Source organism: Manis pentadactyla, chromosome 1, assembly GCF_030020395.1.
Source record: "Manis pentadactyla isolate mManPen7 chromosome 1, mManPen7.hap1, whole genome shotgun sequence".
NCBI lineage: Eukaryota > Metazoa > Chordata > Mammalia > Pholidota > Manidae > Manis > Manis pentadactyla.
The window spans coordinates 175,954,805-175,971,569 of NC_080019.1; the positions used below are offsets into that span (position 1 = coordinate 175,954,805).

The 16,765-nt window shown below is 39.4% G+C and overlaps 1 protein-coding gene across 1 annotated transcript; it reads left to right on the forward strand.

Annotated features, from left to right (window-relative positions):
• Positions 1-234: 234 nt before the first annotated feature.
• NDUFB4 (NADH:ubiquinone oxidoreductase subunit B4) lies at positions 235-6,545 on the forward strand. Its single transcript, XM_036883349.2, has 3 exons — positions 235-456; positions 4,573-4,719; positions 6,427-6,545. The coding sequence occupies exons 1-3, from the start codon at positions 277-279 to the stop codon at positions 6,487-6,489; spliced, it is 390 nt and encodes a 129-aa protein (XP_036739244.2). The 5' UTR covers positions 235-276; the 3' UTR covers positions 6,490-6,545.
• Positions 6,546-16,765: the final 10,220 nt, after the last annotated feature.

Here is a 16,765-nt window from a genome sequence, read left to right on the forward strand (position 1 = left end):
AAGAAGCTAAGGAAAAGCAACAAACGTTAGACTCTGGGGCGCAGGGTTTGGGGAGAGAAATACGGGCATGCTTGGAAACCACACTGCGCAAGCGCAGATCGCCATTCGGGCCAGGACTGCGCAACAAAGGCTGTGAGGAAAGAAGCCCGAGTTCCCGGCTAAACAGCACCCTCAACGTCCGGTTAACGCGCAAGCGCACCTCCTCAGGATGAAGGTCAGAATACAGGGGCGGGCCGCGGTGCTGCGCAGGCGCAGTCGGTGCGCCGGGCTGCCAAGATGTCGTTCCCCGAGTACAAGCCGTCGCGCCTCGCCTCCTTGCCCACTACTCTCGACCCAACTGAATACGACGTATCTTCAGAAGCCCGGAAGGCGCAAGCCGAGCGGTTGGCCATAAGGTCCCAGCTTAAAAGGGAGTACCTACTTCAGTACAATGACCCCAACCGCCGAGTGCTCATCGTGAGTGGGGAGCCGGCCGGGCGGGAACTGAAGCCCGGAGTCCGGGCGGTCTCCTCCGGCTGGGCGGCCCAGCCCTGCCAAGGGGGACCATGCAGCAGGCGGCCCCCGTTCCCGACCAGGGCCTTAGCACTGGCCTCTTCCAGGCACGGAGAGCAGACCTACTCACTAGCCCTCTGACCTTGGGCATAGAGCTTGGTGATCAGGAAGGACAGGTTCAGGGTTTGAGAACTGCCTTGATCCCTTTCAGCCTTGAGAAAGTGATTCATCTCTGTTGCCTAGCCTCTGTTTTCCTGTCTGAAAAATGGGGATAATATAATACTTCCTATTTTAGGAAGCTGCTAGGATTAATGAGATAAGGCACGTGACCCGCCGGCACAGCACCTGGCTTGTAAGGAGAGTTCAGAAAATGTGTGTGTGTGTGTTTAAAGCTGTTTACACTTTTCAGTTCACAGTTCATTGCAAATATTGCCCCCTCTTGATGGGAATATAGTGCATCTTCAGTTCATGTCTTTTAAAAGACCCTGCAGCTTGTTGAAGCTTTGGGTTTTGGAATTAGACACCAAGGCACCACATACTCGCAAACTTTATGACCTTGTAATTTGCCCTAGCCCTCTGAACCTTAGTTTTTTGATGTTCACATATGGGAATGGTAGTACCCATGGTTTTTTCTTTTTTGTTGTTGTTGTTTTATTAAGGTATCATTGATATACATTCTTATGAAGGTTTCATATGAAAACCAGTGTGGTTACTACATTCACCCATATTATCGAGTCTCCCGCCATACCCCATTAGGGTCAGTGTCTCAGTGTAGTAAGATGCCAGTACCCATGGTTTTTAAAAGTTGCTGTGAAGTTAAATGAGGTAGTCTGTGTGATATTCCTGGCCCATTGTATATGCCAAGTAAACTGATAGCTATTATTATTTAACCAGTGTGTTTTTAGATAATTTTCTGTACAAAAGCTCCAGAGCTCTTTAAATATGTCAAATGTGTTACTTCTTTAAAAAAGATTTTTCCTAACAGTTGCATTGGTGTTCTGCAGGAAATTTTAGAAGTTGTGAGGATAGAAGGAAATTTACCACGTTTAGGTACTATCTAAATCCTTTCTGAACATAGTCAAATATCACAACTATCCAGAGAGTTATGCTTTATTACTATCCCCATTTTACAGATGAGACAACATAGGAAAAATAAGTAGGTCATAGAGTAATACTCCCTTAATAAGTCATAGAGCAGAATTTGAACTTGGTCTGTGTAATTGAAAGCATTTGCTTAATCAGTTGGTTGTACCACTTCCAACCAGAACCTTTTTTCACAGGAAGATATGGAGAGAGACGTTTGTTACGTACTTACTCACATGATTGGTTTTGATGTGCCAGATAGTATCATGTAGTAAAAAAGAATAAAGCCTTGAGTTAGACAGAGTGGAGATTTAATCCCCATTTTCTCTTTTCCAGTTCTGTGAATTTCAGGGAGGTTTAAATTTTGTCATATAAAATCCTGTGTCATTGGTTCTGTTAATTGAGTGTCTAGCTCTTGGTCATTCTTGATCAATACATGGAAATTCTTTGCCTGATCTTTAAGAATGATTGATTCAGTGACTGAGTGATTGCTCAGGGTGTTTTAGATGCTGAAGTAACAGTGAAGAATGAAGCAAGCAAAGACCCCTGTCCTCATAGTTTTCTTTCCAGTGGGAGAGACAAATAACAAACAAATTAAAATATCTAAGTCACTTAGCATGTTGGATAGTGATAAGTGATAAGAAAAGTAAAGCAAGGAAGAGGATTAGGCAAATATAGTAGGAAGGAAGAGCACCTGTCATTTTAGATCGGCCCAGGAAAGGCCTCACACGGAAGGTGACATTTTAGTTAAGTGAAAGAAGTGAGGCAAGGGAGCTAGTCATACAGCTCTCATGGAAAGTAGCATTTTGGGTGAAGGGGCCTTAGATAGGAGTGCAAGGGTCCTTAGACAGGAATGTGCCCTCTTAATTCCCCAGATAGTGAAGAGACCAACTAGAGAATGATATGGCAAGAGATGAGGTCAGAAAAGTACCTGGGACTGGAGTACACCAGGCCTTGTAGGTCATTGTAAGGACTTTCACTGAGTAGGAAGTCCCATAATCTGGACTTAACATTTTAAGAACATCTCTCTGGCTGCATAGTTGAAAAGAGACAATGGGGGAGCAACTGCAGGGACACTATTTAGGAGGCTTTTACTGTAATTTAATCTCTTAGTTGATGGTGGCTACCAGAGTGGGGTCAGTGGAAATGGAAAGAAGTGGTCAGTTCTGAGTATGTATTCAAAGTAGAACCAATCAAGTTTGCTCATAGATTGGATGTGGGGTGTAGAGAAAGAGAGGGGTTAAGGATAACACCAAGGTTTTTGACCCAAGCAGTCGAAATGAAGTTGCATTTTACCAAAATACAGAAGAATGCTAAAGGAGCAGGGATGGAGGTGGAGTGGAATATTGGGAAATCAGTTTCAGATACATCACATTTGACATGCCTGTTATACGACATGACAGTGTTGAGCAGGTAGTTGGATGTTATGTCTGGAGTTCAAGGTAGAGGTCTAAGGCTGGAGGTATAATTTTGGGAGCCACCAGCCTATAGGTGGATATTTAAAGCCATATGACTAGAGGAGATCATCAAGGGAGTGAATGTAGATAGGAAAGACCAACAAGGTCTGAGGTCCTATAGTAAGAGACTGGGGAGACAAGGAAGAAGAGAACAAAAGAGACTAAGAGGCAATGACTGGGGTGTTAGGAAAACCAAGCAGGTATGTTCCCTGGCGGTCAAGTGAAGACCTTTCAAGAAGGAGTGCTCATGTCAGATGCTGCCAATAGTCTTTTTGGCGTGGAGTGGTGGTAAAGAACTGTCTCCTGTGATGTGTGTTTTGGAAACTCTCTTAACTGACAGTACCAGGCTCAATGAACTATAGTCATGGAGACACTGATATTTTTGTGAAATGAAATGTCTTCTTGGAAGAAAAATCCGGCAGATAACAAAGGATAGAAAGGTGACTGGCAGGTTGAGAATTCTATCATGGGAATTCTTCAAATACATCAGTAACAGAAGGGATAGGTAGAAGAATAGATGTATTTATACTTTCAGGCATTGAGCTCAAACATCCCCTTTAACTTATATCTTGTGTCTTCACCTTTACCTTTTCTGCAAACAGTTTGGTTTAAAATGTTACTGTGGAAGATCCAGTTGAACTATTCTAGTCCTACCAATAATGATGTGGTGTTGGTTAGGACTTGAATATTCTCCTTACAGCTTATTTGTATTAAAGTTTTAAAGTTGATTTCATTTGCTTATTTTTATCTATCAGTTAATTAGAGCAAATAACTTTCTAAAATCATTTGGGGATTTAGCTAATTCAAATTATGTGTTTGGGGTAGATTTGCTATTCTTACATAGTTATTCTATTATAAATATATTAAAATGGACAATTACTTTTTTCTTAACCAAGACAATCTGTTTTTCATTAACAATAACCCTGTCCTTTCCACAAAGCTGTTTTAATAGGGTGAAAAAGAGTAATTTTGCTCCTAAAATATCAGCCAAGTCCACTTAAAAAACCTAAAGTTCAGAGTTAGCATACCTCAGTCTTCCCCGTCCTGCAGCTTATTTGTAGCCTGGAAAGACCAGTATAGTGGTAGAAGTAGCAAGCGTTCTGGAAACAAATATAAAGCATGATAGAGTATATGAGGTCTGTCTTCATCAGTAATACTATATGGTTCTGTTGGTCATACTTCAAGAAGGACAATGAAGCTAAAAACAATCCAGAAAAAGATAACAATGATCAAAGAGAAAAGGTGGCTTCTCTGACAGCTTAAAAAGATTAGAATTCTTAAATCTTAAATAAATAAAGCTGAAGGTGCTATAAGAGTCTTTTAAATTCTGAGGGATTTGAGCAAGATTATCAGAGGATTATTGAATAATACTAGAAATGAAAGATCTTCCCTGAAGCTCTTCAGGAATATTCAGGGTATACCCTTAATTGTAGTAAAGAACAGAAGGCATCTCCTGTGTTCCCACACCGAAGTCCTGATGAAATAATCTCAGTGTGGCTTTGGTTAAGAGCCTGTAACTTTCTGTTTTCATTAATTTTAGGAAGATCCTGCCTTGCTTCGTTGGACCTACGCAAGATCAGCAAATGTCTATCCTAATTTCAGACCTACTCCCAAGACCTCGCTCTTAGGAGCTCTGTTTGGAATTGGGCCCCTCTTCTTCTGGTATTACGTTTTCAAAACTGAAAGAGTAAGTATTAGGACCCGGTGCTTAGTATTTGTGGGATAGGTTCCCTCTGGGCTGCCTGCAGCTCTTTCTCTTGATGATTGCCACCAGTGCTCTGCCATCGTGGCCCCCTACTCTTCCTTCATTTCCTCTCTTTTTTATCTTTATTCCTTTTCAGCAAGAGTTAAAACAGAAAGTTTCAATTATGTGTTTGGTTTTATTGCTTTATCATTTTAGTTCATATGGAACTATACCTTGTTAAAAGTCACGGTAGTCTCTGGACCTTTCAGATTTAATTTAATTGCTGCTCTGCAATTTAAAGTAATAAATTAGTCAGTTTAAATGCCTCAGACTTTACCTTAGTTCATGAGCCTTTTCCTGTGTGCTTTAGATGACATAAGGAAATTATACTGTGAATATTAAAGCAAGAGAATACAGAAGTAACTTTAAAATGTAAATTTCTCTTTCACATTAGAAGATGTGCAAAAGTTAAACTTTCCTATTCTGATTTACCTTTAGATATTATCTTTGCAGACTTTTGACTTGAGTTTTCTTAGTTCACTTGTTTTAAAAAAGCTATTTATTGGGTTATTAGCATAATATATGTCAGTGTGTTCCCCTTTTACATGAATTCTAGTTATGTTGGTCACATACGGTAACAACAGAAAAGCAAAGCAGCTTGGTGGGAATCCCAGCCATCAGAGGCCTGGGTATATGATTGCAGAGAAAGCCTGCCTTATCTATAATGGCTCGACCACTCTGGAACAAGACCCCCAGCCTCAGCCTACAGGCCTCATGTTGCCGTCTAGACTGGAACTCAGTCATCTAGCTCTGCCTTAAATCAGCCAATGCACTCTCCTGTTAAAGCTCACATATTTTGATTATCTGATAAATTATCTGCTTAACAGAAAGGTAGACCACAATTACCCAGAAAGTGTTTACATTCTGCTTTTAATGTATATTTTTTAGTGGGTTAATGTAATTCTACTTACTAAAATGTGCATAAGGTTTTTCAATAGGAGTGATTTCTCACTGTCCCTTTATTTATTTAAACTACTTCTTCTTCACCTATACTCCTGAGGCTTTAGATAATGGGGAACTGGAATAAGGTTTGAAGGGTTTCAGTCATGTTTTTCAGAGTTGTACTGTATGTTGTGTTAGAATCCATTGTTTTTATTTTTTTCCAGCAACTTTTTTTTTGTGTGTGTGTATATTGCAAAATAATCACCACAAATAAGTCTAGTTAACATCTGACACCATACATAGTTATAAAAAAAGGTTTCCTTTTTTGTGATAAGGGCTTTTAAGATTTTCTCAGCAACTTTCAAATGTGCAATATATATATATAATATTGTTACCTATGGCCACCGTGCTATACATCACATTACATCCCCATGACTTACTTATTTTATAACTGGAAGTTTGTACCTTTTGACCCCCACATTTTCACCACCCATGACCCTCTTTAGCTACCACCAGTCTGTTATGTGTATCAATGAGCTTGTATCTATGAAATGGCAAGTGTTCATTGTTTGTTATGATTGAATAGTATTCTGTTGTAAATATATAGCATATCTTTATCCGTTCACCCATTGATAGACACTTAGGTTGTTTCCTTATCTTGGCTGTCATAATACTGTAAATACTGTAAAAACTTGGCTGTAAATAATACTGTAATGAACATGGTCAGAATGTATTTTTTTTAAAGTACTTCTTTTTCTGTCTATACAGGATAGGAAAGAAAAACTTATCCAGGAAGGAAAATTGGATCGAACATTTAATATCTCATATTAAGTCTGGCAATGATGATTGTATGTCTTAAGTTAAATAAATCTTCTATTAATCATTAAGTAGTTTCTCATTCTTAATAGTACCTTGACTCAAACATTTGCTGGACATTGTAGACTCTTTACTTTGTAAGAATTTACAGTTTCATGAAGAAACAGATACATGTTCATTCACTTAATCATTCACCAAGAGTGTCTGATGAGCCAGGCATTGTCCTATGTGCTGAGACTACAACATTCAGTAAAACAAAGGTAAGCCCTGTGGTTAAGGGATACATACTCTGACAGCTGTGCATTCAACAATTACTATTTGCTCATTATTTATACAACTTAATACCTAAGCTCTTGTCAGCACCAACTCCAGTGATAAATGCAGCAGAAAGTAATAGCAGTGTGGTAAAAAATATGAGATTCAGGAAAGTGATATAGGCAAGCTGTTGGGGAAGCAGTTCTGCCCAGGGAGATGGAATTTGATCTAGACTCTGAAAATCACAGGGCTGACAGAGAAGAACAAGAACATGGAAGGGCAAGGTGTGTTAGGTATGGCAAGATTGGGGCCACTGCACAGTGAGAAGACAGAGGGGAGGCCATGCCAAGTAACAGAAGTAAAATGGTTTAGAGCATGGGCTTTGGAGGTCTAGCATGGGCTAGATAGAATCCTAGTTCTAGCTTAACAGCTGGAATATCTGGCCTCTGTTTCCTCATCTATAGCATGGAGATAGTAATGCCTGCTACCTCATAAGGTCATGAAGTTGAAAATGAAATAACACTATTGCTCAATAAAGTAAAGCTACCCCAGGCTGTGTATCTCCGTCTTGAAACAGTTGGGTGACAGTTTGATCTGCGAAGGCAGAGTAAAATCAAGTGCTGTGGGAGGAAAATCATGCTTTTTAGAGCTGATTTACAGTAATACATAGGTTTTAATTTTTAAAGCATATTCACAAATACTCTCTCATTTGGACCTTGTGTGAGCCTAGGGTACCCCAAAACAGCCTGAGAGAAAAGCTTGTATGCAGACAGTTTAAGAAGATTGAGTGGGAGACTGGAAAGAGTGAAACGGGGATAGAGGGAAAACCTATTGAGTATGTGCTATTGGCTTCTGAGAGTAATGGGTTTAATTCCACTAGAGACCCGAGGAGGCCTTGTGATACGTACACAGAATTTTTGCTCCAGACATGGAAAAAGTGAATATCCACTAGCTCCTCTTCTCTCTGGTCATGAGTTGCCTTATGCACTTAAATTCCCTTGCACTTCCAGGTATGGGCATGCCTCAGAATTGCTGACTGCTCTTATAGGCATCTCGCATGGAGGAAGGAAGCCAAGGCAGAAAGCAAGTGATGTGCTGTACAGCTGAAGTAAGTATTGTATTGTCCTGTCACACCTGCAGACAGCTGACATCTGCAGCAGCAATTGGAGTAAAAAGAAGGGCCAAGAGGATGCAAGGCTGGCACAAGTATATGATTTCCTCAACCACTCCATATGCTGCTTGGATCTGTACACATAAAGTCCAGTCTGTAACATCTCATTCAGGGTGGTGGCTAGGTATAATCTCAGTATATGAGGGTTAGTGGCAGAAGCCATAGTCCACATTGTTGTAACTGGTGTGAGGCCGTAACTGATAGCTTTTCCTCCTACTGTGCCTTCTAGATGTCCCTTCCCTTGGCCATCACTGGAGCAGGTCTAGATTGCTTGCTTGATAGAGTCATCAGGACCTTCATTTCCAGGCCAGCCTCATCAACAAACCTTTGTTGGTAGCAGTTGCCTGCTCAGTTACCAGTGGACATGGAAGCACCTAGGTGCACTAGTGACTCTCCTGGGTTCCAGGCATATCCCTTCCTGACCTTAGTGTGTAGCGGCAACCTAGCCCCTCGTAATCAAGGTCACTTAGTGATACCAGTACAGAAACCACTTTTTCCTCTATGTCAATCGATTCCCATAACAAGAAGTCCAAAATGACCAGGACATAGGCATAGCTTCAGATTAAAGTGAAATCCTGTGATACTGTGATTTATAATAAATATATATGTTGTCCTTGTCCCTGTTTCTGGCACAAAGCTCCTAAAAACCTTGGGATTTCCTAAGTGAGGAGATCTATAAAGTGGTCTTTTGTTATGTTAATGAGGCAACTTTGAGACCACACCTCAAGGTAGGGTGTTGCCAGAACCAACCTTGTGATCAGAGGGTTGGAACTTTTGCTCTCTGACCTTGCTTTTGTAGCCCTGCTCTGCCCTGTACTGATGAAGGGACCTGGAAAGTTTTTTAAGTTCTCAGTGTCTTAATTTCCTTATCTTTAAAATGGATATACTAATAACACGTTGTTATCAAGATCATTGTTATATGAGTTATTATGATTTAGAACAGTGACACCCATTAAGATCTTGGGGAGTGTATATTATTTTTAAACCTGATTGATGAAAAGTTTTAAATTTGTATTTCATTTATTATTGAGGTCTGACCACTTAATTTTAATTTTGTTATCTGCCCCAATTTTATGATGTAGTATACCTTTTTTGTTAACGATTTTATGGCTCAAAGAAGGTAAATTAAAGATACTGATTTTACCAGTTGTCTTTCACTATTCTAATACACTTTAGTAACAGAAAAAACATTTGCAGTGTATCTTTTTTTAATTTTTAAAATTTTTATTGAAGTATAGTTAATATACACTGTTATGTTGGTTTCAAATGTATATCACAGTAGTTCAACTTATATTGTGATTGTGAATTATTGTGCCCTTTTATCCCCCTCCCCCCAACCCCCACCTCCTTCAAACCCTCCTCCTTGGTAACCACTAGTCACTTCTCATTATGAGTCTGCTGCTGTTTTGCTTTGTTGTTATATTCCACAAATAAGTGAAATCATGTGCTATTTTTCTTTCTCTATCTGGCTTATCTCACTGAGCATAATACTCTCTGGATCCATCCATGTTGTTGCAAATGGCAGGATTTCTTTTCTTTTTATGGCTGAATAATATTCCATTGTATACATATACAACATCTTCTTTATCCATTTATCTAGATGGACACTTAGGTTGCTTCTATACCTTGGCTATTACAAAGAGTGCATATAATCTTTTCAAATAGGGGATTTTGTTTTCTTTGAGTAAATTCCTAGGAGTGGAATTACTTGCAGTGTATCTTTGGTGCCTAAACTTTGAAAGAAGGCAGTACCCAGAGAGATATAATCAGAAAATTTAAAACCTTTTTTAACATTGAGAATCATTGAACAATGTACTTGTAAGAATTTAATGATTAGGAGATTGGATTAAAGATGGCAGCATGAGAGGTGAGACAGAGACCTTCTCCTAAAACCACATATAATATGAAAATATAATTAATACAACTAATCCAAAAAGAGCAACAGGAAAGAAGGCTGCACCAGACTGCATACACCCGGAGAAAAGAGCAGACCTCATGAAACAGGGTAACATACCAAAGCTGTGACCCAGTGGGACCCAAGCCCTTTCCCTACCGCAGCTCACTGGCAGGAGGAAGAGAAACAGAGTGGGGAGGGAGTGGAGGCCTGGGACTGCTGAATACCTAGCCCTGTAGATCTGCTCTGGGAGCACGAACCTACATTGCATGGTGCTCTGGTGATTAGTGGGGTTGGAAAGTTAAGACAGGCAGAATATCAGGAGAGATGGAGATTCCAGCTGCTTGTGGAAAATAGGAATTCATATCCGGCTGATCTGCATGGGCAGTCTGAGAGACTTCGTAACAGTGAGAGGACTGCTAAGGGGCAAGGATTGCACAGAGCTTACTGCTAAGGAGAAAGGACAAGTATACAAAATTGGGTGTGCTCTGCCCAGCAGGTTGAGAACTTAATCTTCAGGCACCCCATCCCCCTGGCCGGCTACGCAACTCCAAGGCCCCCCACCGTGATATGCAGCCTGCTGTGTCTTCCTCCTGGCTAACCTGCACCTGGCTTGCAAACCGGCAGCCGCTGCCCTGGCGTCAGGCCAGCCAGAGGGAAGCCCCACCTATGACAGCTAAAAACACAAAGCATAGAGGTGTACACCTGTGTGTTTGGCTCCTGGTTCTGGCAGTGGAGACAGGCATAACAGCGGGAAACAAGAAACAGCTCTTTCCTCCCCCCAGGCACCAGCACCACACCCCTGCAACCCCCAACATCACTCTAGGGGCTGAGCAGCTCCAGAGAGTAGAGCTTCTGGGAACTAGAGGGCACCACATAAAAAAATAAAATGTCAAAGGAACCTGGTTCAAAATCTCAACACCAGAGAAAGGACCGAGTGAGACTGAATTAATAAATCTTCCTGAAAGAAATTTCAAAATAAAAAATCATAAACATGCTCATGGAGGTACAGAAAAATATTCAAGAACTCAGGAACGAATTTAGGATGGAGATCCAATCATTGAAGAACATAATGGAGGGTATTAAAAACAGATTAGATATGGTGGAGGAGATGATAAGTTAAATAGAAACTAGGGAACAGGAGTACAAAGAAGCTGAAGCACAGAAAAAAAAGGATCTCTAGGAATGAAAGAATACTGAGAGAACTGTGTGACCAATCCAAACGGAACAATATTTGTATTAGAGGGGTAACAGAGGAAGAAGAGAGAGAAAAAGGGATAGAAAGTGTCTTTGAGGAAGTAATTGCTGAAAACTTCCCCAGTCAGGGAAGGAGATAGTCTCTCAGGCCATGGAGGTGCACAGATCTCCCAAACAAGGGACCCAAAGAGGACAACACCGAGACATATAATAATTAAAATGACAAAGGTAAAGGATAACAACAGACTATTAAAAGCAGCCAGAGAGAGAAATAAGAACACATACAAAGGAAAACCCATCAGGCTATCATCAGACTTCTCAGAAGAAACCTTACAGGCTAGAAGGGGAGTGGCATGATATATTTAATGCAATGAAGCAGAAGGGCCTCAAAACAAGAATACTTTATCCAGCAAGATTATCATTTAAATTTGAAGGCAGGATTAAACAACTTCCAGATAAGCAAAAGCTGAGATAATTTAGCTCCCATAAACCATCTCTACAGTGTATTTTGGAGAGACTGCTATAGATGGAAATGTTCCTAAGGTTTAATAGCTGTCACCAGAGGTAAAGAAATTAGAAGAGCTAATTACTAGTCAAATGCAAAATTAAATTAACTACCCCAAAGTCAATCAAGGGATAGGCAAAGAGTACAGAATATATATATATATATATATAATACCTAATATCTAATATATATAATACCTAATATATAAAGAACGGAAGAGGAATAAAAAGAGGGGGAAAAAAAAAGAACCTTTAGATTGTGTTTGTAATAGCATACTAAGTGAGTTAAGTTAGACTCTTAGATAGTAAGTTACTCTTGAACCTTTGGTAACCACAAATCTAAAGCCTGCAATGGCAATAAATACATACCAATCGAAAATCACCCTAAATGTAAATGGTCTGAATGCACCAATCAAAAGACACAGGGTCACTGAATGGATAAAAAAACAAGACCCAACTATATGTAGCCTACAAGAGACTCACTCTCACTTCAAACACAAAGACATACACAGACTAAAAGTGAAGGGATAGAAAAAAATATTTCATGCAACTAATAGAAAAAAGCAGGTGTTGCAGTACTTGTATTAGACAAAATAGACTTCAAAACAAAGTCACAAGAGACAAAGAAGGACATTACATAATGATAAAGCGTCAATCCAACAACAGGATATAACCATTGTAAATATCTCTGCACCCAACACAGGACCACCTACATATGTGAAACAAATATTAACAGAATTAAAAGGAATAGAATGCAATGCATTCATTCTAGTGGACTTCAACACTCCACTCACTCCAAAGGACAGATCAACCAGACAGAATATAAGTAAGGAGTCAGGCATTGAACAACACATTAGAACAGATGCATCTAACAGACATCTGCAGAACTCTCCATCCAAAAGCATCAAGATACACATTCTTCTCAAGTGCATATGGAACATTTTCAAGAATAGATCATATACTAGGCCACAAAAAGAGCCTCAGTAAATTGAAAAAGATTGAAATTGTACCAACCAGCTTCTCTGACCACAAAAGTATGAAATTAGAAATAAATTACACAAAACGAAAAAGCACACAAACACGTGGAGGCTTCACAACATGCTCCTAAATAACCAATGGATCAATGACCAAATAAAAACAGAGATCAAGCAATATATGGGGACAAATGACAACAATAATTCAACACCGTAAAAAATCTGTAGGATGTAGCCAAGGCCATGCTAAGAGGAAAGTATATTGCAGTACAGGCCTACCTCAGGAAAGAAGAACAATCCCATATAGGCAGTCTAAACTCACAATGAAACTAGAAAAAGAACAAATGAGGCCCAAAGTCAGTAGAAGGAGGAACAAAATGAAGATTAGAGCATAAATAAAATTGAGAAGAATAAAACAATAGAAAGTATCAATGAAAGCAAGAGCTACTTCTTTGAGAAAATAAGCAAAATAGATAAACACCTAGCCAGACTGATCAAGGAAAAAAGAGAGTCTGCACACATAAACAATCAGAAATGAGAAAGGAAAAATCATGACGGACACCACAGAAACACAAAGAATTATGAGAGAATATTATGGAAAATTATATGATGACAAACTGGATAACCTAGAAGGAATGGACAACTGTCTAGAAAAATACAACCTTCCAAGACTGACCAAGGAAGAAACAGAAAATCTGAACAAATCAATTACCAGCAACGAAATTAAGCTGGTAATCAAAAAACTACCTAAGAACAAAACTCCTGGACCAGATGGTTTCACTGCTGAAATTATCAAACACTTAGTGAAGACCTAATACCCATCCTCAAAGTTTTCCAAAAAGGAGAAGTGGAGGAATACTCCCAAACTCATTTGATGAGGCCAACATCTCTCTAATATCAAAACCAGACAAAGACACCACAAAAAAAGAAAATTACAGACCAATATTCCTGATGAACATAGATGCAAAAATACTCAACAAAATATTAGCAAACCTGGACAGTACTCTAATGGGGTTTGTGGGAAGGAATTGGTGAAGGGGGAACCCTAGTAAACATAATATTCTTCATGTAGTTGTAGATTAATGACAATAAATAAATAAAAAAAATATTAGCAAACCGAATTCAAAAATACATAAAAAATATCATCCATCATGATCAAGTAGGATTTATTCCAGGGATGCAAGGATGGTACAATGTTAGGAAATCCAACAACATCATCCACCACATCAACAAAAAGAAGGACAAAAACCATGATCATCTCCATAGATGTTGAAAAAGCATTCGACAAAATTCAACATCCATTCATGATAAAAACTCTAAACAAAATGGGTATAGAAGGCCAAGTACCTCAACATAATAAAGGCCATATATGACAAACCCACAGCCACATCATATTTAACTGCGAGAAGCTGAAAGCCTTTAAGATCGGGAACAAGACAAGGATGTCCACTCTACTACTAGCCATGGCAATCAGACAACACAAAGATATAAAAGGCATCCAGATTGGTAAAGAAGTTAAACTGTCACTGATTGCAGATGATGTGGTATTGTATGTAAAAAACCCTAAAGAATCCACTCCAAAACTACTAGATCTAATATCTGAATTCAGCAAAGTTGCAGGATACAAAATTAATACACAGAAATCTGTTGCACTCCTATACACCGATGATAAACTAACAGAAAGAGAATTTAGGAAAACAATTCCATTCACAGTTGCATCAAAAAGAATAAGATACCTAGGAATAAACCTAACCAAGGAAGTGAAAGACCTATTCTCTGAAAACTACAAGACACTCATGAGAGAAATTAAAGAAGATTCCCATAAATGGAAACACATCCCATGCCCATGTATAGGAAGAATTAATATTGTTAAAATGGCCATCCTGCCTAAAGCAATATACAGATTCAATGCAATCCCTATCAAAATACCAACAGCATTCTTCAATGAACTGGAACAAATAGTTCTAAAATTCATATGGAACCACAAAAGACCCTGAATAGCTAAAGCAATCCTGAGAAGGAAGAATAAAGCAGGCAGAATCTCACTTCTCAATTTCAAGCCCTACTACAAAGCTGCAGTAATCAAGACAATTTGGTATTGGCACAAGAGCAGACCCACAGACCAGTGGAACAGAATAGAGAGTCCAGATATTAACCCAAGCATATATGGTCAATTAATATATGACACAGGAGCCATGGACATACAGTGGGAAAATGACAGCCTCTTCAACAACTGGTGTTGGCAAAACTGGACAGCTACATGCAAGAGAATGAAACTGGATTATTGTCTATCTCCATACACAAAAATAAACTAGAAATGGATCAAAGACCTGAATGTAAGTCATGAAACCATAAAACTCTTAGAAGATAACATAGGCAAAAATCTCCTGAATATAAACATGAGCAACTTTTTTCTGAATGCATCTCCTTGAGCAAGGGAAACAAAAGCAAAAATGTATAAATGGGACTACATCAAACTTAAAAGCTTCTGTATAGCAAAGGACACCATCAACAGAACAAAAAGGCATCCTACAGTATGGGAGAATATATTTGTAAACAACATTCCTGACAAGGGGTTAACATCCAAAATATATAATGAACTCACACACCTCAACACCCAAAAATCAAATAACCCAATTAAAAAATGGGCGGAGGATATGTACAGACAATTCTCCAAAGAAGAAATTCAGATGGCCAATAGGCACATGAAAAGATGCTCTACATCACTAATTATCAGGGAAATGCAAATGAAAACCACAATAAAATATCAGCTCACACCAGTTACGATGGCCAGTATCAAGACTAAGAACAACAAATGAGGATATGGAGGAAAGGAAACCCTCCTACACTGCTTATGGGAATGTAAATTAGTTCAACCATTGTGGAAAGCAATATGGAGGTCCCTCAAAAACTAAAAATAGTACTACCATTTGACCCAGGAATTCTACTCCTAGGAATTTACCCAAAGAATATAATTTCTCAGATTCAAAAAGACATATGCACCCATATGTTTATTGCAGTGCTATTGACAATAGCTAAGATATGGAATCAACCTAAGTGTCCATCAGTACATGAATGGATAAAGAAGAGGTGGTACATCTACACAATGGACTACTACTCAGTCACAAGAAAGAAACAAATTCTACAATTTGCAACAACATGGATGGAGCTGGAGGATATTATGCTCAGTGAAATAAGCCAGGTGGAGAAAGGTAAGTACCAAATGATTTCCCTCATTTGTGGAGTATAACAACGAAGCAAAAATGAAGGAACAAAACAGCAGCAGATTCACAAACTCCTAGAAGGGACTAGTGGTTACCAAAAGGAAGGGGTGTGGGAGGGTGGGTTGGGACGGGGGGAGAAGGGGATTGAGGGGTATTATGGTTGGCACACATGGTGTGGGGGGATGAGGCGGAAGACGTAGCACAGAGAAGGCAAATAGTGACTCTGTGGCATCTTACCACATTGATGGGCAGTGAGTGCAGTGGAATATGGGGGGATACGATAACATTGGTGAATGTAGTAACCACATTGTTTTTTCATGTAAAACCTTCATAAGAGTGTATATCAATAATATGTTAATAAAAAAAATAGAATTTAATGATTAATTTCAAAAGATTTTTAAAATCATAAACAGTGCCCCAAATCACACCCAGAAGTGGTTTGGTAAGAACACCAGTTGGCACCTCATTTGGGCACTTAATGCTGCCTTGTATCTGATGCCGCAAGACCTAGGCACTGGGCACAGGAGCTCACACTGGTACTGCTGCCTCTGTTGGCCCAAGAAATGGAACTTGTTACAACCACAGCAATGGAAATCATTTCTCAAGATCCTGTATCTTTCCATCACTTGCTCCTGAGGGACATATGATTGGCTGAGCCTAAGTCATGTGCCTGAATTCTAGCTACAAGGGAGGCTGAAAAAGCAAGCATGTGGTGTGTTCAGCTCTAAAGTGTAAGAGGTAAGGAATTTCCAACCATAAGAAAGTGGTTCAGGCACTGAGCATCCAAGAAATCTGTACGGAGGAAGGTAACAAGGTACCAGATCATAAGGCCCTTATCCCATTTAAGTAGTTTAGACTTCCAACTTGATGGCAGTGGGAGCCACTGAAGGTATGAAGTGGGAGAAACCTGATTGGATTTGCATTCTTAGAAGATCATTCTGGATCCTGGACGGTGATCTTGGGGCAAGAGAGGCTGGAATATGACTGGTAATCAGGCTGTTTTAAGACTAGGGATCAAATGATTTTCAGTTTTTGAGACAGCCATCAGTGCAGAACACAGCAGTCCCTGCCA

Bases quoted from the DNA above. Each gene is read 5' to 3' on its own strand.
- NDUFB4 (XM_036883349.2), top strand. From the start codon at position 277: ATGTCGTTCCCCGAGTACAAGCCGTCGCGCCTCGCCTCCTTGCCCACT. The intron at 457-4,572 runs GTGAGTGGGGAG...CATTAATTTTAG, and splicing joins CCAACCGCCGAGTGCTCATC to GAAGATCCTGCCTTGCTTCG. The intron at 4,720-6,426 runs GTAAGTATTAGG...CTGTCTATACAG, and splicing joins ACGTTTTCAAAACTGAAAGA to GATAGGAAAGAAAAACTTAT.